The sequence below is a fragment of the Coccidioides posadasii genome, chromosome 2, assembly GCF_018416015.2.
Source record: "Coccidioides posadasii str. Silveira chromosome 2, complete sequence".
NCBI classification, from domain to species: domain Eukaryota; kingdom Fungi; phylum Ascomycota; class Eurotiomycetes; order Onygenales; family Onygenaceae; genus Coccidioides; species Coccidioides posadasii.
In genome coordinates this window covers 1,127,566-1,151,046 of record NC_089408.1, presented here as the reverse complement: position 1 = coordinate 1,151,046, position 23,481 = coordinate 1,127,566, and the positions used below count along the sequence as shown (strand labels likewise).

Genomic DNA, 23,481 nt, shown 5'->3' with positions numbered 1-23,481 from the left:
AGCGGCGCTGTTCAATGCTGCGAATCACTAGTAACAAAGAGGTATTGATGAATTTGTAGGTGGGCATCGCATCAACCTACAACGCTTCTGAAACTCAGCGCCTCTAAAAATCCACCCAGATCCTCCTTTTGCACCTCTACCACGCAATGCTCAAAGCTATCAATGCGAACACGCGCATTTGTCTCGCGTACCACTTCTTGGAATGCAATCCCAAAGCGGTTTTTGAGAAACTTGTGCCCTGTAAATCTTGCCTGCTCATCATCTGACTCGGAATCAGAACTTGAAGACGATGAATCCTCCTCTTCACTTTCCGAATCATCTGGCTCGTCCTCTCCTTGCTCTGCACACTCGGCAGCACGTTTGGCACGGCGTTCTTCGCGCTCAGCACGTTTTCTCTCGTGAGCTTCTTTCTTCTTTTTCCGGTCTTCTCTGCGCTGGGCTGCAGCAGCAAAGTCAATCACCCCACCCCCTCCGCCGGTTCCGACGACAACATAAACATTTCTATCTTCGTCCAATCCTGCCAAAACAAGTGGAGTTCCCATTCCTCGTTTACCTGCAATCTTATATCCGTCCGCCTTGTCTTTCTCTTGAATGCGGACAGCCTCACCCACCCATAAAGCTAGCTTGGTCAATGCGCCGGGATTCGTAAACAGTTTGACATCTGGTCCGTCTTTCACGACAGCAATGCGAAACGCGCGCAAATGTCGAATCTGCCTTTTGGATAGCAGTGACGTCCCAGTGCGTAAGATTGCACGATGCAAGTGTTGAGCCAGAGGAAGGAACTTAAGGAGTTCAGTAGGTGATTCGGAGGATGTGGGTGAAAGGGCATCATAAGCATCCCAGAATCGGGCAAGAATACTGGGCGAATCTTGGTTGGAGGAAGAATCAGTATTTTCCTTCTCGTCCGACTCTTTGGGAGCATCTTGTTTAGCAGCAATGGATACGCCAGATTGGAGTGAGCCGACTTCCAGGATTGCACCAATAATTACGCCAATGTCGGTCGCAGAGAGGCAGGCCTTCCATCCCCAATTGCGAACAAAGCCCCATCCTTCCCGAGTCCCTGAAAAACCTCCTGATGAGGGAGGAGGCACCAACCCTTCCAACCCATACATCGGCGCGTACTTCAACATCTTTTGTCGTAGATCGCGCTTTAAATCCATGTCCATATGGGTATAATTTTGGTGGCATTGGGTGAGACTCACACCCATCTTAGCAAGGAGCTTACGAAGCCTTCTTCGCCCTGTTTCGTTCCAGACGTGTAACCTGGGCGCTAAGTAGGGACTATGAAGCATGCTCTCATAGAGAGACCAATGTCGTAGTAATAAAAGCCGTGGTTCAGGCGATAGCAAGATGGAAGTGTCTGTGGGTGATCGTCCAGTGGTTGGTATGACGCTATTGACTTCACTTCGCATAGCTTCACGCCCATTTTCACTGTCGCCCGGGGGGTTCAGACGTCGAACTTCGTCTCGTAGAAGCTGACGTATTCGCTCACCCCTTCCTCCACCCCAACCTGCTGATCCGCCAGACTCGGATGAGTCCGATATTCCTACCCCCGACATGGTACGGCCGGATAGCTCCAGGCTACAGACCCCAATAATTGCAAGCCACAAAATGTCATTATCTTCACGGCCAAGTTCCGACGCTAATGAGTAAAGGATGGAGGAGATGGGTTCGGAATATGATGTCCCGAGAGAGTAGTAAGCTCGAAGTACATCTTCATGTTTTCGCTTAAGTCGAATTAACCGTCGTCGTAGGGTACGTGCGGATGGCGCCGTTGGTGTTTCAGGAGAGACAGAGCGTGAACGCGGGGAGGGAGAACGCGATGACTGCGATGAGTCTCGCTGTGAAGTTAGATAGGGGTTGAGGGTGGACACCGAGGATCCCTTGGCCAGAATATTAGTTAACATCCCACGAGAGGATTTTGTGAGCCAACATACTGAATTGCTCCTTCTACGCTGTCGTGGTGGTCCGTCCTCGTCACCAGAGTCTTCGTCCTCTCGACTGGACCATGATTTTCTTTTCTTCGTAGGTCTTCCCGCCTCCTCCTCCGAATCTCCATCGCTGTCAGATCCATCACTCTCGTCGCTATCATCGTCAATTTCCGGCATTGCCTCCAAGCTACAATAAGCGTCTCTTTGTGCGGCAAGATCGTCTTCGATATCACCATCGTCATAAACAATGATCCCGCCTTTCCCGGGTTTATATGACTCTGTTATGCGACCTCTATCCACACCAGCAGCACGCGTTTTCGACATCTCGTTGGTCTCTTCCGGTTGGGCACGTTCTGGATGTCCTCCAAAAACATTCCCCAGATTCCACGGTCTTCTCGCGTCAATAACCCAGACCTCCACACCACCCATATCTCCCGTCTCGCCATCGGTTTCAAGACCAAGAATCTCGCCTAAATCTACAAGCCCGCCCACGCCCATGCAAATCACAATGCCTCCACTACCGCCCATTGTCGTTTGCATCGGCTGAACAAGTTCCTCGCCAGCACGAGCGAGATCCCCATAGCCATCAATTGGTTGTATTTTATGAGGAATATAATCCCTTTTTAGCAAGGCAGTAAGAATTCGGCACGCGCATAGTGCATCTGGCTCGAGCGCCGCAAGGATTAGGACGGGCGGAGAGAGAGGGTGGTGAGATCGGAGCAAATGAGAATAAAGAAGAGATATAAGAGACCTAGGCAGATACATTGTAGGTCTCAATTCTTAAATCGTCGCTAATCTGGTGGGTAAACGGCGGCATTCGAATCGTATGTTGATGTTGGTTGACACGCGGTATTGACTTCCGTTCTTCAACACGCGTTTTGGCCGCCAAGACCTTTCTTGACCTGTCACGTATCACGTGAGATAACCATAATTTTGCCTTTTCTCTATTATGGTTAGCGTTTAAATCACATGATTTGGGTGCCAAGAGATCTGATAAGATAAAGCTGTCTTTCCAAGCCTCGGCATTCTCGGCTCCTCCCGCAGCTTGCCAGCTCCTCGTCAAGCAAAGGCGGAGTGCTTCTTAAATAAAAGGTGAGGTAGAGCTCCCTCGTGGGATCTGTACGGAGTAAATGTATTCATTTGCTACAGGACGGAATACATAGTCATCATGCCTCTTCTCACCCTTCACCTCCTCCGCCTGCAGCCAAACACGGACGTCAGGAACTTCGTGCACTCAGTGCGAAGCTCTCCAGATGTCGAAGTTGTAGTGGCCTCTCGACCGCGGCGATATGTCATTCGCCCTGAGATAATCGATGTCCATCATCTAACCAATCAACAGTGGGATCTTATGCTGCTGCTCCGCTCAGCTGGAAATGGGATTCCCCCAGCCCTGCGGTCTGCTGTCAGCGCAGAGTATTCAGTGAACGCTGGAATCCCATCCAAACTCCTCAAAACGTATCCGCAGCTTGACGCAAAGCTAAAACGAGAGGCCTCATCAGCGCCTTTAACTAGTTCGCTGGAAAAGGCTCGCAATAGATCATCGTCTCAATCCTTGGAGCTATCGGCAGATCTTCTGGCGTTTATGGATGAGCTGGTCAAGGAGCATGACAAGCCGGTCACCATGCTCAACCTTCTTCATTTTCATCCCAACGGGAAGCCAGAATACTTCAAATACGGACAGGTAATCTTGTATCGCAACTTAGGAGCCATGTTCTCTTCTAAACGTCTGTCACAGGGGTTTATTTCAGTTGCCGGAAAGCGTGGGGGAGACGCGAAAATCGTCGGTAACGTGGTAAAACCCCCTAGTGGCCAAACCGACTCAAGAGGGGAGGCAGATAGACTCGAGAATGAATGGTGGAATGAGATATCTATCGTCCATTACCCTTCCATCCGTCATTTCTGCGATATGTTAGCAGGCGAAGACTACCAGGAGATCAATTCAAAACATAGGCTTGGGGTAAGTTGCTCTATGTTTTTCATCCAAGGACCCTGGCATACGAATTTAACTGCATATTAGGCACTTCGAGATACAATACTTCTCTGCACCACAGAAATTGATGTTGAAGACGCGCAGCCAAATTCGAAACTCTAACGTTATCCCACACAAGCACTCTAGAGGGCCCTTTCTCCTTATGTATATACAATAAGCGCTTGATTCTGACGTAGAATGGACCGTCCAATTTAACAGCCATTTTGCTTGATTCCTGTGTGGGCCTCATCAAGTTCAAAATGTGTTGTTTTCGGGCTTTTCTTCATTATTGAATATTCAATATCCCACTTCCCCATTGTTAGCCTGCACCGAATTTTCTCATGAAACCCTTGCCGGACATAGAGGCTATGAGCTGTGGTAGAGGCCTCAAGCCATACTGGGAGCATCATGTGGTCCGCAAGTCCAACGCCCCATTTCACGAGCCGGGTGGCAATGCCTTGTCCGCGATACTCCGGGTCGACAAAAAGGGACCCAAGTACTGAATGAAAGAAAATTAGAAATCGTTATAGATTTCCCAATATTTTAAATGGCATATTACTTCTGGAGGCGCAGTGATAAAAAGTGGCTGAAGGTAGCTAACCACTTACGGATATGCGGGCCCTTAATATGCCTGGCCAAGCGATCAACCACATCCTGAAGGATCAAAGCGGCAATGTCCCTATCCTCTGGGTCCTCCAACCAAACGAAGGAGCTCGGATCAATGTCCACAGGCGTACGAGGGATGTACGTTGCGCAGATCGTATATTTGGCTACGCCCAGTATTTTCTTTCGAGGATCGCTGGCGGAAATGGCTTTGAGCCAGATAACTTCCCTTTGCTTGGTTCGTTGATCCGCATATTGCTCTTTGCATTTAGCACGGTTCTCAATGGTATTTCCTCCACGGACCAACTCGCAAAACCTCTCCTTTGAGAAGGCACGGAACTGTACCTCCATCACTTCATCCCAGTCTCTGTCATCGATTGGCATCAGTATGCAATGAACCATGGTTCCTGGATCCTCAAAATTCCGTATAGTCCAAGTGCGGGGTAATAGTGAAGGCGTAACAAAGAGTAAACCGTTGAAGTTTTAGAGCATGGCCAGGGCAAGCTGAGGATAAGAATTGTCCCTCTCACACGCGTTCTTGAAGTTGCTTGCTAATAAAAACATTTTGAGCCCGAGTTTGAGCCTGTGCAGCCGCCTTCAATTCGGCGATTAACGAGTTTGGCATCCCTGTTCCTTGGCCAGTCTTTGGAGATTTAAAAGGCCCCGGCAAGGCAGCGCTCAGGCATTGCGGAAGCAAACCTTGTAAAAAAAATGTATCTCTGGGCTTTCAGAGGGCAAAATCGATTTTCTTATTTTTTTTTTTTTTTTTTTTTTTTTTTTTTTTTTTTTTGTATCACCACCATTCTCCTGTTGATATTTGAGTGATTGGTCACTTTTTCTGTTTTCCAGGATGAAAGGATATCGACTCGGCAGCCGGCCCGTGAGCTTGCCAGGGCCAGTCACAGTAAATCACGATATCACAAGAGGCCCATGACCGCCGATCTGACCATGTTTCACTTGGGGCCCTGTTCTTCCGAGGGAGAAAAAGAGGAAAGGACAGGAAGTTGTTGAACCGCGTGTGAATGTGGAAATTCGCTCAGTATCGTGCTTTTTCACCAATTCCCATCGGAAGCCAAAGTCTCCTGAATCAACGTCGTTAGGATAGAGTTACACGAGCCCACAGAACATTTGCTTTTTGCTTTCTCCTGCCCAAACTCAATCCGGAAAATGTAGTTCCTCCATCCTCCGGACCGAACCTTAGCGTAACCACGGTGTAATAAACTTTATTGTATTATGAAGGCTGTACGGAGTACTCCGTACTCCGTACCGCTAACATGTTTATACAATACCAACACATATATTCCATAACCAACATACATATGGATGAAGCACGGTATTTCCTAGAGCCTTAAGATATCTACATACGAAATTGTCAGGTTCCTTGGATCTATTGCATAGACATTGTAGCACTTTGTGTTTGGAGAAACAAACTCTCTGTGCATTATCCGCGATGTGGCCTGGACAAGGGTAACTTGAAGTGTCGGATATCAGCGGGAAAGAGACAACAGGGTATTAGGAGCATTTATCATGCGCTCGTCATGGAGCTGATCAATATTTTGAGATTTGAGAGAAGAGGCATCGGGTTGCAGTTGAGCAGAGAGGTTCATTATGGCTGTATGTGCCAACGGAAGGACACTGATTCATTTTGTAACTCTCGTGATAAATTATTCAGCATCGAGTGCCTTCACTTATCGTTCTCCGTTGTCTCTCACTCTCGACAGTGCCGGGGCCAATCCTCAACTTGGTCACAATTTGTTTGACACGTTGTCTCAATGGCATGTGCATACGTGTCGTCTTGTAAGGGCGCGACAGTGACATTTACCCAGCGCAGAGTTCGAGAACGTCGCTTGCCAGTTTCAGCGGATGAATTCGGAGGGGCGTAATTGCACCCTTTCCCTTGTCCCTGGCCCCATACGGTATTGAATGCAATCAAAAAAGGGTGAAGGCACGGGATCATTGCAGTCATGAGACTGTGGTCAAAGATGACCTACGTATGGAGTACATATGCTAGGATCAATGCTTTGTAAAGTCGGATCGATCGGGGTAACGGCGCCGTCAATTCTGATTATCTATGTTCCTATAGAGTATGTTAGGACACAAAGTACTCCGTACGGAGTAGAGGCGAATCCGACATTCGGCACATTTCCCGAACCCTGCATCCAAAAGCAGCGACAGCAATCACTTTGCATGCCCATGGCAACCGTAAAACCCCATACAAGTTTTATCTCAGCACCAATAATCAGAGCTGCACTAACAACATCACAAAACAGCTATAACATGCCATCTGAGTTTCTAGTCTCAATTAGCGTAGAGTACGGATGATTTGAATGAAAACAAATGGATGATGCGAGAATTGTCCTTACCGTTCTAGTGCAGGAATCAGCAATACATCACGGTTTCAAAACGAAGCCCAATATCGCTATTGTAAGTATGAGGCCAAGGCAGATTTGTCGATATAACCGTTCTTGACCCAGCCGCCCTACCAGTAGAGTAACCGATATTTTCGCGGCATATCGTCCAAGAGGAAAAGGTCGCTGACGTGGAGACCCTAGATGACCGTCTTTAGCAAGTACTGCCGATAGAAAATTTCACATGTCGCCAATTTACCTTTTCTGGGGTAGTTATTTCTGCCGCATCGGGCATAGACTTGGATCTTTCCGATCCCTGCGTTATGAGGTTAAGCAAGACGCTGACATGGACCACTCAAAAAATCCGAAATCGACAGTGTATTGTATCCTAGATTCAACAGGTTTTCTTAGTCAGTATGTATATATCGTACGTACAATAAGCAAAACGCAAGAGGAAAATGCGGAGTACCCAGTGTCCGAATTCCGGCTGCAAAATCATCCATAACCAAAGGCCCATTGATGTGCATCCGAGTAGATGTCCGAGATATAAAACAAAGACACATCCACGACATCAAGATAGCCCTGGCAATGACCCATAGTAAAGAAGGAACGATAACCTCCCGAAGCTACAGCCATTGCTTTTGTGGGGGTAAATGTAAATTAGATGTTTCAGGACCCCTTGACGAATTGTTAGACTTAGAGCGCCTCTAGCCTCTAAGCATTGATCCTTTTTGGCTCAGTTGGTTAGTTCAATACGAATCCGGACCCCAAGACTTCCATATGGGTGCTTCTCACAATCATCTAAAGAAAATTAAAGCTCCTTGCAATGAAATATCATAACTTCAATCAAAATGCTCCTGGGCTCAACCATGAATGGACTTTAATATCCCTCAGGGGTAGTTAAGAGTTGATGAACCTCAAGAGTCTTTCCTTGTGCATCCACGCTTCAGATGCTATGGCTATTGATAAAATAGCAGCAAAAGGACACGAGAAGAAGAAAAAGGAGATTAGACATTTGTTTCGCACCCAAATCCAGACCAAAGATGGACATGAGTATTTGAAGACGAGGTGTGACCTGTCCACGGTGTGAACAAGACAAAGCAAGGGCCAATTCACAGTGAACACAGAGTAGTTAAATTAAGCCATGCAACGATCTATTGGAGCACAACTACACCAGCTTCGTTCAACTCATTGACAATTTTGCTTTTTCAGAAGCCGATCAGTTGCTCAAGAAAGAGAGCTTCACGTATGAAAGAAGTTTGTTCGGGGAATGGAGAGCACCCGAACAGGTTCTCAGTAGGTATTGTAACTAAATGTGTAGATTTTCGGGCTTTCACCTGTGCATCCTCTTCCGAGAACAAGCATGGCGCGTGGCCGTGTTTGATAGGGCTGAGGCGAACAATGTTGGATGTTGGCCGCTGCGTGGAAGACCGTCAGTTATATTTCACTAGAAATATAACTACTCGTAATCCACTGAAACTTCATGCGCCGGTAATTACAGGCCACTACTTTGTATTCACCGTACAGAGTCACCTTCGTAGGAACGTGCCACGCCAATGCCATTCCGAGAACGGGCAAAAAATGAGCGAGCAAGCTCAGAAGATGCTTTTCCCGCCGCGAATCCGATTAATGTTCTGTTCCTGAAAATTCCCCCGACCCCCACCATGGCGCATGGAGCACACCGACTCCGAGGTCCTGTCCGGGCATACATTTATGCTATGTCTATCAGGTCGCTCTCCTTCTGCCTTTTCGCTTGATCTTGACCCGGCGAAGAGGGTCCTCTATATATATGTGGCCCGTGTCTGTATATACAAGAAAATATCCAGCTCCTGCTCTGGATACTTTTCCATCGAGCTCTGCACAGCCTTTCCTGTCTCTTCCAAGCAACCATTATTGCATCATTTGAGCTTTACTACACCCGTTTCCATGGGAGTGTGGTTTCAGATGCGAAAGCCAGAAGCCAATTTGACCTTTCAAATACCTTGTGACCATGAGCCAATAACTTGAATTGAATTCAGGCCATGACGCATCCAATTCCGCAGGAGAGCTCCTTGGTTGATGCAGCCGTCAAATGGCACGGTCAGCCCAAGAGGAGGGACAATCCAAGACAAACAAGATATGTGGAGAATTGGAACAGACCAGCAATTGAACAGAAAAAAAAGGAGTGAAGGAGAAATATGGAGGATTCCTGACTTGGTTGTTAACCATTGCTCCACTAAAACTTTAGATTCCTGTCTGTGTTGAGATTAATTTTTTTCATGTGTTTGGATTCTTTGCTGTGCTCATTCCTTTTGTGTGTTGGCACTTAGGAACAGTGCTACGGAGGTTTTCCAGATCTTTGAGGATCGCGGCAGATGGGGGAGTAATGATCTTGCATGTCTCATTGGGCTTGTTGCACAGATATACGCCTTGATTGATAAAGAATGACATGCGCAGACCTCCAGTGATAGTTCCACGGCTGTCATTACCTAGGACTGAATCCTGCAGTCCATATATGGATGACTTCAACTCATGATTCATGTAGATACGCGTCAAGACCCTAACCGACGAAAATAGCAGAAGAAATCAAAGATACTCCCGGCGTTTTACCACCCGTGATGATCTGGATGCACAGTCTCAACAGCCTGGCTGGGTTGATCGCGCTAATCACGATCTCATTCTCGTGTCTACAACATTGATGATGAGGCTTTGACGTCTCATGACGTCTCCGATGGGGTCCGGCTTCCCGTTTATTTTAAGTTTGGTACACGCAATCAGGTCAGTATCCGGCGCAACGGTGTTGTCACTCGGTGTCGTATCGCCCTATCCTCTTACATCGTTTCCATCTCTTGCATTCGGCCCAAACGGTAGCGTAGCGGACCACTTCCCCCAGCACGCTGGAGTATGTGGAAGTGGTCTAGCACCGTTGAAACGGTTGCCATTTTGTTCATCTTGATTATTTGAATAGTTGCTTTCTTCCCACTGACGAGAGCAGTCCGCGTCCAAACAATGAATGGGAGCTGTGCAAATGGCGCAGTGCTAATATTTTCACTGGTGTATCATTCCTCCCAGACGAAGAATGTGAATAGCGGACCTGCGACGCGGATTAGACCTTGAGTAGAACTGGTTAGTCCTCACTAAGGCATCCAATATGCGATATTTTAATCATGATAAAATGAGTTGGTGGATGGTTTTAGGATGTATCTGCGTTCATAATCAGAATGAAGATAAAACATTTCAAAACGCGAAAAGCGGAGAAACTCAAGCCATCCTACTTTACAAACTAGTTAACCAAGGGCTTTCGCACCAGCACCACTAGTTAACCATGCAACTCCAAAGCGAAGTACGAGGCGGGGTGACATTCGAGTAAACAACTCCCAGCCGAGTCCTAACGATATGACTCATCTCGGAATAAAAAAGGGCATCAGCTAACTAAATCCCGGATGTTATTTAATCAGGATGAAGAAGATACAAGACCAAAGCGATCAATCCTTTCCCTTTCAGCAGGGCATATATCGTGATCAAAATCACTCTGACGAGCAATGCCGCCCCAACTCCAATTCAACCCCACCACCAACGAACCCTTCCTCTCAGTCCCCATCCCATCTGCCCCCAATGGCCCGGGTACCACGAGCCATATAATCATCACCCCCTACCGCCCTGACCAAGATGTAGAACCTATACTCACATCTCTAAACGATCCCATCATCTACAAGTGGTTAAGAACTCCACCGGTGCCATATACGCGCGAACACGCGGAAGAGTGGATCAGATTGTGCAAAGGGAGCTCAGACAAGCTCATTCCGGAGATCGAGGAATGGCAACGCGGCGAGAGGAAATGGCTGAGCGGGTGTCCCGTCAGAGCGATCAGGGAGGTTCGACAGACCAAAGACGGACAGGTTGAGGAGGTGTTGCTGGGAGATGTCGGCATTATCAGATATGCATTTGACGACACCCTGGACGAGAGCGAAAGGGAAGAGATGAAGCGAATTAATGACGAGAGAGAAGTAGGAGACGAGAGAACCATCTGGACTCTTGGAGGTGTGTAACTTTTGTTATTTGCGGTACTCTGCCCAACGCCATTGTCGGTTTATTTCAATACCAGCTCATACCTACTTACCCTGATACAGATTGGCTTGCGTCAACGCACCACGGGAAAGGAATCATGAGTGCTGTCGTTAGAGTCATAATGGACTGGGCCATGGCGAACCTGAACGTCCACCATATGAAAGTCCATGCTAGTGTTGGGAATATCGGCAGCTGTAGGGTGTTTGAGAAGAATGGATTTACGCTCACCGACACGGTCCACGATGCCTTTACACTTCCGGAAATCAAGGGTGGTGGGAAGGCAAGCTTCTACACTTTGCGGTGGGCCAGAAGCACAGAGTGATCGTGTGGGTTTGCAGCATTAGTATATAAAATAACGCGCGATCTGGGTATACTTTTAAGAGCATGATCGAGGATTCATGGTTGAGAAGGGCGATTAGATAGATGTAGATCAAGCAATTAGGAGAGCCTGTACAATTTGATCATGTATACGCAGTACAATAGTATATACGCTGGCGTAAGAGCTAAAAAAAAATAAATAAAAATAAAAATAAAAAAAATAAAACCACAAAAAGAAAAAGATGGGTATATAAAATTGACTTTGTGATTGCATATGCGCTCGTCCCGTTTTAAAAAATTCGAATATAAAACTTAACATTCGAGTCAAGAGTTCCCAAGTAGAAACGACACGAAAAATCAATGCGGTCGGGGATCTTCTAAAGGGGTTCCATGACAGCACAAAACTCAATCGACATCAAAGGTGGGCTTAAGCAGGAGCCCTACCATATAAACGTGGACTGCAAGCAAGGTAAGAATTTAGTGGGATAGCATAGGCTACGCAGCAAAGTGGACACAGGCCGTCGTGGTTCGACCCAGTCGTCATTATATCTGTGAAGTCCGGATTTAGCGGCGCTGACGAGAGGTTCGAAGGTGCGGCCAATGGAAACGATGACGGGCTGGGCTGAAGAAAATCGGCTCACTGTGCCCTCCGAAGATCTTCAAGCTTGGAGTTAAGACGTGACCACGGCTCGAAAGGCGGCGAACCGGCGAAACACCCGCATCCCGTGTCACCATCCATAACTGTGCTCTGGGCACTTTTTCGACATCATCCGGAAAGTGATAGCGCTCGTATCATCTTTATCGTAGCGATATTTTGGGCAATACGAACAACCTCAAGAAGGTAAATTCCATATAAAATTCAGATTCGATCCTTCGAAGCCAGACCAGAGCTGATTTCCACCATCTCCAAATGGCGCCATTGACGGATCGAAAGGCAACGAAAGCCAATCATCTGCGTTGATATCGTTCAGCGACAGTATCTGATCGTCAAACACCGGATTTGAAATTTCCATTTGTCCACCGCCATTCCCCGTCATATGGCCTACGTCGGGCTGGCCCGCTGAACTGTGGAGATCCGCCGGCGGTCGTACAGACGATGGTCTTGTGGTGCCCCGACTAGTTCTCTTGTTGGACAGGACAAAGCTACGCCGAAGCCGGGTAATGAGAGATTCAAGGAGCGTCGCATATCTGGATCCAAGATGGATGTCATCAAGAGAGCTGGACCTTAACGCTTGAATACTTCTAGTTAATATCTCGAGGGACTCCTGTAGTTTTGCGTTGCGTACACCCAGGCTGAGAGCCTTAAGGAGGAAGATGGAAGAGCTTGTTACTCGAAGGAATATCCTGACAGGTGAAAACCGCAGCGCCCCCGTTTCCGCAAGCGTAATGACTTTCTGGAGGATGTGGCATGAACCATCGATGACTTCTTGGATAAACTCGTAATCAATGTCGTCCACGTTCGTTTGGCGGACTTCATCCAGGGCGGAGTCTGGGTCTGATTCAGCGAGGAGTCGTTCTACAACTGCTTGCATGCCAATTGAATTCGTGTATACTCGGGTAAACTGGTATTCTATGAAAATCATGTCACGGAAAGGCGGGGACAAATCTGTGCCACCATCAGTTGAGCCCATAATAGTAACACAAGAAACCAAGGGTCACTCACGTCGCGTATCCAGATGCTTCTGCCGCCACTGTGATAGTAATGGGCGAAAATGATCCAAAAGCCCAATATACCGACCGCTGTGGAACTGCTGGCGCGTCAAAGACGCAGACGGAAAGAACATATCCGTAACGGACTTTGAAAGCTTCGTAAGTTCGATCCAAGAATTCATAAACGAATGCCATTCGTCACCCATCTGAAGAGCAGGTTGAGAAAACGGTGCCAGGACAGCATGATTCAGACTCTGTGGCATGAGCGACATGCATCCGAGCCGTGAAGCTAGCTGATTAATGAAAACGTAGAGCAGTTGTTGGATGCGGCATCGGCGAAGATTGATATCGACGCCCTGGCTTTCCATTTCCGGGCTTGATATCATGCTCCTGGCTCGAGAGTCATCCGCGTCGAATATTCCAAGCTCGTGTGCTAACGTCAGCCCAGAACCGAGGAGCATCCACGACATCCGATCGGACCGCCTTGCCGGCTCAATAACATCTTCAAGCCAACGATTCGGAGCCGATACGGACATGTCGGGACTGATAGCAGAGGTAATATGATCTGGGGATGTCATCATCAGGTCCGAATCCCAGCCGTCACTCTCGGGTGGAAAGTGCAGAGATCGGGGGTGCCACTCGGACATCAACAGGAGCGCTTCGATCGTGCCAACTGTCCGAGTCTTCGCCTTCGATCCCTTCTCCTGGCCGAGCATGACTCGCATGATTAAATGCTGACAGTGCTGCCACAGCCGTTGATGAATGAAGAACCCTCTCGAAGCCCCACCCACACCTGGCAGCGTGTGATACCGTGAGGAGATCATTAAGATGGTGCAGCAGAGGACGGGCTCCTGGGTGATCAGCCAGTAGTGGTTACGATGGTGCGAATAGAAGTTCGACAATATCGGCGACAGCGGCGCCATGTTCTTGAAGAATCTGCATTACGCACCGTGTTAGCTCTCTCCAACAACGGCATTCCCTCATGTCGTCCAGAGACACCCGGGAGAAGGGGAGGAGAGGATTTGAACATACAGATCAATATACGTCACGGCCTCCCTCGACGAGAACCAGCCCATCTTGACAAATCGGCAAGAATCCCAAACCGCCACAACCTCAGGTTCCGCAGGCGACAAGTGTGCAGGATCGGACACCGTCGTCGCCATCCCCAGGGATGTCGTCGACCCGGGGGTCCCGTGGGTCTGCTGCATGGGCTGAGCAGTCTGGCCCAAAGCAGCAGCCCTCGAGTTCGTCGACATGTCCCCGATACTGGCCCCTTGCTCTTGGGCCGCGGCCTGGAAGAGGATATTCAGCGCATCGTTCCCGCTGGAGACCACGGTACGCATGACGGAGCTCGCGAGACCGCTGGAGGCACCAGGGTCCGACGCAGGGTCCGGGCGAGGGGCCATCGTGGAGGTTAAGGGCGAGGTGCTGCTGGTGCTCATGTTGGCCGGAGTACTTGCCGCGCCGGTGGGCTCATATTGCATCGGCAGCGGAGCAGCTGCGTTGGAAGGGTGCGTTGACGTTGATGCGGGTGTTTCGGCGTCCGTGATGGCTGATGAGTGAAGCGATGCGCTGCCCGGAGTGCCTGCCGCGCTGGCGGGAACGCCGGGTATTTGGGGCGAGCCTGTCAGGGACGGCTGTTGCTCGCCGGAAGTTGTACTAATGACATTGTTCGCTGCTTGCTCCGTCAGCACATAGTCTTTTATTTTTATTTTTATTTTTATTTTTTTAAAAAAAGAAACAGGGTAGGATAATATTTTGTCTTTTTTTTTTTTAATTAATTACTTACTCTTCTTTTTCCGTGACCACGCGCGATCTTCGCTGAATAGACAGTTCCGCTGTTCGCGTCGGCATCTTAGACACGGTGGACCGGGCGGGATCCCGCGCTCCCTGTTCCCGCCGAGTTCGCATTTTGCCTTGCGCTGCCGGCAAGAGATGCAAGCCTTGTACGTCCGCAGGAACTCGCGGTTGCCGGAAGCTCTGCTCCATGGTGGTCTCTCCATTGCTTGTCTTCGGGAAAAGGAGGGGGTGGGGGGGCGGGCGCTCAACTGGGTAAATTCTGGCGGTTCTTTCGATTCATCTCCGTCAGACTTTCGCAACCGAAGAGCACCGCATTATGCGGAGTCGAAAAGGACAAGGCCAGGCAAAACTTCCGCCGCTCGCTGATCCGCACGCGGTTTGGACGTGTGCGGCTGGCGAATCGCAAGCGCCGCAGTGGCTGTTGTTGCCGCGTCTAGCCGCGATGCCGGTTGCTGACTCATCAGGTCTCGGCTAGTTCGACTTTTTGCCGAAACCGTATTAGTCCTGGAGAAAGAACGAGTCAAGGGAACAGAACAGCTGCTGCGATGTATCTTTTTGTACCAAGGGTTCGGGTTGATCAGCTCTTTGAACCAGACAGCAGTTATGTACAGATGTGCTTGACGCGTTTTCATTCATAGGGTGGATTTTGCTGTGGGCTGGCTACGGAGTACTACGTCCAAAACACACTCGCCAAGCTCCTACAGAGCAATTTGCTCGACCTCATTAACTACTCTCCGTCGCAAAAAAAAAAAAGGTCCAGCAAGTCGTCACGAAACTTCCGCATCTCTGCGCGCTATGACAGAACGCAGGATCAACACCCCCTGCTGAAGACCTTCACCGGATGTGCTTCGGTGTTGAATACGTATGCATTCGTTCCTCCGGGACCGGCTACCTGCCAGTCTGCTTCTGTTTTTACGCAATCGTCAGTCACTTGCAAACCCCCTGGTCCCTGGGCGGGCATGAAGGCCGGATCTTTATTTTACCTGGTGAGTGGATGAGATAGGAGTACTTCATCACTTCAGCAAAGAGGAAGCTCTCTTGGTTGTCATACTTTCGACCTCCGTCTGGCGTATTGACGTCCCCAATGGCGGTGAAACCGGTGCTCGTGCGCGTCGTTGCGTTGATCGCCACGAAGGCATCCCATGCCCACTCTTGATACTGCAGGGGCGAAGGTGTCAGACCACTTGACGCTTTGAGGCCGACGTATCCGATACACTTACCTTAGGATCTTTCGTCATTCGGTAAGCATAATAGATGCTCTCGATGACCTCCGGTCGGAGGTTATAGTAGCTGGTTGTGATATAGAACCCGGCCTCCTTGTAGAATTCTGCTTGGGCCTCAGGGACCTTCGTGGCATCCCAGCCGAATCCCTCGGGGCCGATTTTCGTTGCGGTCGCAGCATACGTAGCGTAGCAGCCTTCAACAAGCTCGAGCCCAAACTTGGTGAAGTCGTCTCGGTTAAGTATCTGGCCTCCCAGGAGGAAATTACCGCCATCAAAGCATGTCAAATGACCAGAGTTGAGACCGAGTCTCCCCCCGGAATACGTCGCCACAAATGTCAAGTCCTTTCTCGTAGAAGGCGAAGATTTTAAGTGTTCAATGGTGGATTCGGCGGCAGTCACCCACCTGGTACTTAATTTCAGCCCACATAACTACGCCGATCAGGAGTCGAACAGTGTATAACTCACCGGTCCTTGTACTTTCCAAACCGGCCCTTGTCATAGACGTACATCTTGATAAGATACTCGTAAAACGAATCCGATCCTCCTCCCCAACTGACATAATCATCGCGGAATAGGCCCGTCTCAATGTCAATAGTGCGACCAACCAGGCCGGGAAATGGCTCGCTCGATGACGGTTGTGGGTTGAGGAGGTACGATTCCCCCTTCTGTGCTAGCCTGCCGTACTCCGGGTCGCCAGTTATGTCCGAGAGACGAGTCCCTGTATGCATGTTAGGGCCGTCGACGGATCAGTAAGTGAATAGTGCACTAACACTCCAAGACTAGGGTGCCAGTTGTGGCGAGCCCGTTGGTTGTCGAACCGTCCTATATGTATGGTCATGACTGATTAGCTTTCACCCCTCTCAAGGGTTCGGGCAAGAGACCGAAATGAAGGGGGTTCCGCCTCACCGTAGACTTATCCGTGATATTCAACTCGTTTGCCGGTATGCCAGTCTTTGTATCGAAGGCGAACTTCAGTACATCGGCCAGTTTCAGCGATTGCGCGAGCAGCACGTCGACTTTTGCAGGCTGATGCACATCAGTATTGCTCCAAAGAGCGTTGTTGCTTCTGAGCGGGAGCAAATACATCCGACACAAGATGTGAACCAGGTCCCTTCAGCAGATCATAGGCGGATATCATGCCTCCTAGGTAGCGAATGGTGGTTTCAAACAGGCTACACATGGTATCTGTTTGGGAGTAGTCGATGTTGGAGATATGGTCGAGAATCTTCTCGACGACGTCTGGCATGTCCATGATGATCGCGGTCGAGAGCGCATCGACGGCAGAAGCGCCCCAGCCGTTCCTGTGTCAGGGTAAGAGCTTTGATCTCATGCAGCAAAACCGGGCATCGGGCAATACCGAGAATTGCCGGGCGTATTGGACACCGGATGTAACTCGTCGTTTGGGAATGCATGTTCCAAATACCCTTCCCAGGCAAATCTGAAGGCAGCTTTGACGGCTTCGGCTCGTTCTTGACTCGTCTTGTCGGAAGATTGACTGATGGAGCTTGGGAGGTCCTTATCAATCATGGGAAGGGCAACGACAGATGGAATGAGCGTCAGCGCTGCAGCGCATACGGCGAGTACGGGGGATCCCTTCATCTTTATTACTATAATTTTTTTGTTTTCCCCCCTCTTCAAAGGATCGGACTCCGTACTCCCTAGGCACGTCTAAAGAGGAGAGAGTATATACTTATGTATGGAGTACAGTATATAACGAGAGACTCCGCCAAGCAGATATAGCCCTGGCCAGGAGGGGAAGAAAAGATGCGCATTTGGGGGAAAAAGGATCCAAGCAGGCGTCCCGGCCCCGCTCGAACGAAGATAGACCGTCGGCATTGGACAGCAGAGACTCACTTCACATCTCTGCCAGGACGCGGGGTGCGAGGCGCCAGCCGTGGAAACCACGAACTTGCTTGTTTGTTTGCTCCGCCAAGGCCAGAGCTGCCGTGGGTCCGGAGAAACAGCGATCGACACGCCCGCGTCCGGCTCCCGACTGGCCATTGCCCCTGTTGATGCGCATCCGATGTGTCGGTCATGCAGCCAGAGGGGAGACTATTAGGTGACTACGTCGACTATCCTCGAAGCCATGTCCGGGTGATCAGATGGGCTGACTTGTTGTCCAGCTGGTGCGCATGGATGGCGAGGGAAGAGGGTTAACGGCTATGGAGTCTAGCCCCCAGTGCAGAGGCTTCCAAAGTGTCGAGATTTCCTGTGGCATATTAGTTGGAGGGTACCAGTTGTAGAATCCTTCAGACAAAAATGGAAACGATCTGTATGTTGCTTTTTGGAATGCAAGCTTCCCACCGACCGCACTTTAAACTAGCTCGCACAGGAATGATTGGCCATGATGAAAATTCAACAATGGCCTTGATCGGACGAGACCCCAACACTGGTCAGCCACCGTCCAGTTTTCCGGCATCTTCCTCTTAACAGAACCATTATGGTTGTACCTGGAGCTTCGGGTGGCTTGTTGAGTGATTTGACGACTTTATCTGGTCCACTCTGGCCCACTGATTTTGTAGTAGTTATCGAATGACATCACCACATCAGGTGCCACCACGTCTCAACATGGATTGTCCAGAGTACATGTGGGGTCCTCCATGGGTGTGTTTCTTTTTCTTTTTCTTTTTTTTTCCAGTTAAACTTGGGTTTTATGGAGGAGTAATCCCAATTTAGGAGCTGTTTTTGTGCTGTTGCTTGGAACGTCAAGGATAACCAAGGAATGCTGTCGGCATAACCCCTCACACCCACAACATGGAATACCTGTCCTCCATAACTCCGTAAACAAATTTGCTATACCATAGACCCTGTACCAGATGGCGTACACCATTCGGCAGAGAATACCCTGCTCCTGCTATCATCGCTGTCGATGCAGCCCTTGAGAGTCCTGTGCCTTGGAATTGTCAAATATTTCCAGTTTCGATATGAAGTCCAGCATGTAGGAATGCATCGAGCAGTGCCATCAAAGACACCTCAAGACTAAGAGCCCCATCCAATTAACTCAGGGCATAAAGCGCAGGCCTTTTCGTTGCAGAGAGATCTGGCGCTACTGCTCAACGATGGATCTCAACGATGGATCATGCTCGAAGCCACACAAGAAGGAGGTCCAGCGGCTGGCGAGGTGTATTCCGTACAGAGAATCTGATTGTAGTTGATGAGGTAGTTGACTTGTTCAGCCCCTGAAAAATTATAAAAAATAAAAATAAATAAATAAATAAGGAAACATGATCGATACATGACAAACTCTGTGCTGTCAGGGATGTAAGAATTGAGATGCACCGCAGCAACGGTGAAGTTTTGTTTCTCCGTCCAAGCTTGGTAACTATCCGCCAGCTCTCCGATAACGGGCTTTGGCCTGAGGGGCAACACGGAAATATAATTCTCCGTGGAGAAGTATGGCCTTGGGACGGGAGAACCTTATAGATTCAACTTTTGGGTGACTCAATTGTGCAGGGGGGCTTGAATCTTCGCATCGACTTTGCTGCTTGCTTGAATGCTTGAATCCCCGCAATCGGGCTATACCTCTGATCAAGGTCTTTCGACTTTCGTTTGTTCTGGGCTCAACTTGAGCCGCAAGGCCACCCTGCAATGTCTTTACCATTCCTTATCTCCGTCGATGCGGACTCGATATCCTCTCCCTCTCCCAGTGGCCTCACCCTAAAACAAGTTTCATATTTCGGCTGCGTGCTTCTCAAGTCACCTAGCTTGGAACAGGCTCTCTCGTTTGTCAACGCGAATTTCACCACTTTCGAGATATGCGTCGACGCTACTGCTATTGAGTCTGTGGGAGATGTTGTGGACATTCTCAATGCCGGAGCATCGAATGTGTTTGTGACGCTGGGACAATTGACATCATTGTCGAAAGAACAATCCGTCCCCTCGTCTCGATTGGTCGTTTCAATCTCATCTGCAGACGAGGTCGCCCAACTGAAAACTTGGATTTTAGAGGATAAGGAGAGACGCGAAATATGTGTTCACAGCGCAGGATCCTCCCCCATTGACGCTATTCTATCCGAACTTGATGACAATTCCTTGGTAAGAACCGTATACCGCTCCTCGATCGGCGAGACGACACAGACAAACTTCCTCCTGAACGAACAGGAAAGGGTTATTAGCATAATCCCGTCTACATCATTAACGGTTGACGATGAAGGGAACTCTGCTGTCAAGCTGCTGGTTACCGGTGCTATCCCGGATAACAACACTGGTCTCTATGCTACGATAGTCACGGATGAGCGCGGAGTGGCGTTGGGGCTTGTTTGGAGTAGCGAGAAGAGTATTTCAGAGGCATTGAAAACTGGAACAGGAGTGTACCAAAGCCGGAAGCGTGGTTTATGGTATAAAGGCCAATCCAGCGGGGATATACAGGAATTGGTCAGAGTCGGGCTTGACTGCGACAGTGATTGCTTGATTTTCGTCGTCAAGCAGAAAGGCAGAGGTTCGTTCAATGGTAAAACCTGTATCGTGACTTGGTTCACCCCGCTGACACTGTATTCAGGATTTTGTCATTTGGGAACTGCCAGTTGCTTTGGCTCCTACACGGGGCTTTCTCGTCTCCAAAAAACATTACAAGCACGGAGGCAGGACGCCCCGCCGGGATCGTATACATCGCGGCTCTTCAACGACGCAAAACTATTGGACGCAAAGATCATGGAAGAAGCCGAAGAATTGTGCAAAGCATCGACAAAGGAAGAAACTGCTTTTGAAGCCGCTGATCTTATTTACTTTGCTTTAACAAAGTGCATCTCAGCTGGCGTAAGCCTAGAAGATGTTGAAAGGAATCTTGATTTGAAGAGCATGAAGGTGAAGCGAAGAAAAGGCGACGCGAAGCCAGACTGGGCTGCTAAGGTTGGCCTTGCTCCTCCCACGGGGATTCAGAAGACGGCTGGATCGGTCGAGACGGACAAACCGGTCGATCAGAGAATTCGGATGAAACGGTATAACACCGCCTCAGCTTCACAGAAGGACATCAAAGATGCTCTCCAGCGCCCATCGCAAAAGTCCAATGAAGCTATTGTGGGTCTGGTGAAGCCTATTATTCAAGACGTGCGAGAGAATGGAGATGCCGCCGTTCTGAAATACACCCACAAATTCGAGAGGGCAACGTCCCTCACGTCGCCTGTTCTTCGCGCTCCATTTTCTGAAGATCTCATGAAGCTTACACCAGAGACCAAAGAGGCGATTGATATTAGTTTCGAAAACATTAGGCGTTTCCATGCTGCACAGAAAGAAGATAAAGCCCTCCAGGTGGAGACAATGCCGGGGGTCGTCTGCTCTCGTTTTGTCCGCCCTATCGGAAGAGTTGGTCTCTATGTCCCTGGCGGTACAGCTGTGTTACCTTCTACTGCGCTAATGCTGGGAGTTCCTGCCATGGTTGCTGGGTGTAAGAAGATTGTCCTGGCTTCTCCACCACGTTCGGATGGCAGTATCTCACCCGAGATCGTTTACATTGCACAAAAGGTTGGAGCTGAAAGTATTGTGCTTGCCGGAGGCGCTCAGGCGGTGGCCGCGATGGCGTATGGCACGGAGAGCGTTACCAAGGTTGACAAGATCCTTGGACCTGGAAATCAATTTGTGACAGCTGCTAAGATGCTTGTTTCCAATGATACCTCGGCCGGCGTGAGCATCGATATGCCTGCGGGTCCCAGCGAGGTTTTGGTCATTGCTGATAAGCACGCAAATCCTGCATTTGTTGCATCGGACTTACTCAGCCAGGCTGAACATGGCGTTGACTCCCAGGTTATCCTGATCGCTGTTGATCTGAATGATGCAGAACTGGCTGCCATCGATGATGAATTGCATCGACAAGCCAGTGAGCTTCCTCGCGTCGATATTGTGAGAGGTTCTATCGAACACTCGGTCACTTTCGTCGTGAGAGATATCGAAGAGGCCCTTGCGCTAAGCAACGAATATGCCCCTGAGCACCTTATCCTTCAGATCCGGGACGCCGCAAATGTAGTATCTATGGTAGAAAATGCTGGTAGTGTCTTCATCGGCGAATGGACTCCAGAGAGCGTTGGTGATTACTCTGCTGGAGTGAATCACTCACTACGTAAGTTTAACTACTGTTTTTGTGAATCTTAGCTGCTGGCTAACATCCTCCCCTTCTAGCAACTTATGGCTATGCAAAGCAATACTCCGGCGTTAACCTTGCTTCCTTCGTAAAACACATCACCAGCTCCAACCTTACGGCTGAAGGGCTAAGGAATGTTTCACAGGCTGTTATGCAACTTGCATCTGTGGAGGGTCTCGATGCCCATCGCCGGGCCGTCAGCATCCGTGTCGATTGGATGAAGCAAAATAAGGGCTAGAGTTTATTACCCGCCCTTTGAGATCTTTTATATATGCACTGGAGGGCTACCTTGATCGTGTAGTGTGTACTTTGTCCCTCGACGATATTTCGGAGTAGTCCGGTTTTGTTTCTAAAAGTAACATGGCTATGTAAAATTAGAAAAGTGAATAATGAATGCTAGATATGACCCACCTCAGATCTCCTCATTGCAATACATCTGAAAAGATCCGCGTCTATATAACGCCGAAGAATGCGGAGTAGATCATAGAAAAGCCAAAAGGAAACATCAAAGAGGTATCATCGTGTCATAAAATCAAAGAGAGAGCACAAGCAGATTATCTTTTGCGCTCTCTGACCTTCCATTTGACGCCGTACTTGTTCACACCACCGACTGAATTTTCCATCTTTGCTCGTTGCAGATCCAGCTCCTGCTCTGCAGCCACAATATCCTGGTACTGCTTCTTCAACGCTTCAAGCTTTCTCAATCTTGATTCAGCGGCTCGCTTTTTCAGCTTTTTAGCAGCTTGAATTTCCCGTCGCATCCGTGCTTCCGCTTCGAGCTGCTTCTTGGATTTTCTTTGCGCAGTCGCCTGATCCTTTTGCACGGTCTCATCCTCACTTTGGTCCCCATCGTCTTCGTTGATCCCGTCGACCAAATTCTTCTGCTCGTCGACAGAATTTACAAAAACGACCTTCCGCCCAGTTTTTTTCGCAGTAATCCCACCAATGGCCCCATCCTCATCCTCATCCTCATCATCTAGCCCATCCCCGGGTTTACCCTTGCCCAGGGCTGCTTTCACTCCATTTTGTAATCTAACCTCCTTCTCCACCTGCTCCATCTGCCTTCGCACTTTTTCACCCACAACCCGCAGGTAACCCGCATCCTGCGTCTTCAGTAACTTTACTGTCTCCAGACTCAGCGTAGACTGCGTGGCATCTCTCTCACCATGACGCCCTTGGGTCCGCGAACCCGCAGACACCATTCCGAAAGCAAATTCATCGGGGTTTCGATCGCGCACCTTTTCGCGCAGACGTTGGAGTTTAGCCTTTTTGAGGTTGTAATCGGCCGCACGGAGGGAGTAGTCCTGTTGTATGGATGGGCGTGTTAGTATCTAAGCGTTGGAAATTTTTCATATATTTTTTATTTTTTTAATTTCTTTGTTAAAGTATGTTATGTCCTTGCCTTGTGCTTTTCGAGGATCCCCCATTTTTCGCGTGCGGCGGGCTGTGCTCGCTCACGGTGTTGCCGTCGCTGGACGGCGTTCCGGAGGGAAGACATTGGATTAGATTTTCGCCAAAC

The 23,481-nt window shown here is 49.1% G+C and overlaps 8 protein-coding genes across 9 annotated transcripts; 3 read left to right on the top strand and 5 right to left on the bottom strand.

The window, feature by feature from the left end:
- Positions 1-71: 71 nt before the first annotated feature.
- Positions 72-2,696, bottom strand: D8B26_002886 (uncharacterized protein; the record flags this gene model as incomplete). Its single annotated transcript, XM_003068806.2, has 2 exons — positions 72-1,883; positions 1,938-2,696. The coding sequence occupies 2 exons, from the start codon at positions 2,694-2,696 to the stop codon at positions 72-74; spliced, it is 2,571 nt and encodes an 856-aa protein (XP_003068852.2).
- Positions 2,697-2,997: 301 nt separating this feature from the next.
- Positions 2,998-4,399, top strand: D8B26_002885 (uncharacterized protein). Of its 2 annotated transcripts, XM_066123982.1 has the most exons (3): positions 2,998-3,612; positions 3,667-3,888; positions 3,949-4,399. In XM_066123982.1, exons 1-3 carry the CDS (start codon positions 3,100-3,102, stop codon positions 4,021-4,023), a joined length of 810 nt encoding a protein of 269 aa, XP_065980057.1. In that variant the 5' UTR covers positions 2,998-3,099; the 3' UTR covers positions 4,024-4,399. The 2 variants fall into 2 exon arrangements, with proteins under 2 accessions (XP_065980057.1, XP_003068853.2); XM_003068807.2 differs by having other exon boundaries at positions 3,667-4,399.
- On the bottom strand, positions 4,113-5,227 carry D8B26_002884 (uncharacterized protein; the record flags this gene model as incomplete). Its single annotated transcript, XM_003068808.2, has 2 exons — positions 4,509-5,227; positions 4,113-4,399 (listed from the first exon to the last, which is right to left on the bottom strand). The coding sequence occupies exons 1-2, from the start codon at positions 4,903-4,905 to the stop codon at positions 4,113-4,115; spliced, it is 684 nt and encodes a 227-aa protein (XP_003068854.2). The 5' UTR covers positions 4,906-5,227.
- Positions 5,228-10,291: 5,064 nt separating this feature from the next.
- D8B26_002883 (uncharacterized protein) lies at positions 10,292-11,395 on the top strand. The gene is made up of 2 exons (XM_003068809.2): positions 10,292-10,871; positions 10,961-11,395. Exons 1-2 carry the CDS (start codon positions 10,373-10,375, stop codon positions 11,218-11,220), a joined length of 759 nt encoding a protein of 252 aa, XP_003068855.2. The 5' UTR covers positions 10,292-10,372; the 3' UTR covers positions 11,221-11,395.
- A 654-nt stretch (positions 11,396-12,049) lies between these two features.
- D8B26_002882 (uncharacterized protein) lies at positions 12,050-14,855 on the bottom strand (the record flags this gene model as incomplete). The annotated part of the gene is made up of 4 exons (XM_066123981.1): positions 12,050-12,822; positions 12,880-13,802; positions 13,899-14,525; positions 14,656-14,855. The coding sequence occupies 4 exons, from the start codon at positions 14,853-14,855 to the stop codon at positions 12,050-12,052; spliced, it is 2,523 nt and encodes an 840-aa protein (XP_065980056.1).
- Positions 14,856-15,203: 348 nt separating this feature from the next.
- On the bottom strand, positions 15,204-17,901 carry MNS1B (maturation of Asn-linked oligosaccharides protein). Its single transcript, XM_003068811.2, has 8 exons — positions 17,247-17,901; positions 16,974-17,190; positions 16,796-16,915; positions 16,660-16,711; positions 16,355-16,607; positions 15,887-16,292; positions 15,650-15,824; positions 15,204-15,572 (listed from the first exon to the last, which is right to left on the bottom strand). Exons 1-8 carry the CDS (start codon positions 17,486-17,488, stop codon positions 15,478-15,480), a joined length of 1,560 nt encoding a protein of 519 aa, XP_003068857.2. The 5' UTR covers positions 17,489-17,901; the 3' UTR covers positions 15,204-15,477.
- Positions 17,902-19,331: 1,430 nt separating this feature from the next.
- On the top strand, positions 19,332-23,273 carry HIS4 (trifunctional histidinol dehydrogenase). The gene is made up of 3 exons (XM_003068812.2): positions 19,332-20,327; positions 20,388-21,941; positions 22,001-23,273. Exons 1-3 carry the CDS (start codon positions 19,478-19,480, stop codon positions 22,198-22,200), a joined length of 2,604 nt encoding a protein of 867 aa, XP_003068858.2. The 5' UTR covers positions 19,332-19,477; the 3' UTR covers positions 22,201-23,273.
- On the bottom strand, positions 22,470-23,460 carry D8B26_002879 (uncharacterized protein; the record flags this gene model as incomplete). The annotated part of the gene is made up of 2 exons (XM_003068813.2): positions 22,470-23,266; positions 23,365-23,460. The coding sequence occupies 2 exons, from the start codon at positions 23,458-23,460 to the stop codon at positions 22,517-22,519; spliced, it is 846 nt and encodes a 281-aa protein (XP_003068859.2). The 3' UTR covers positions 22,470-22,516.
- Positions 23,461-23,481: the final 21 nt, after the last annotated feature.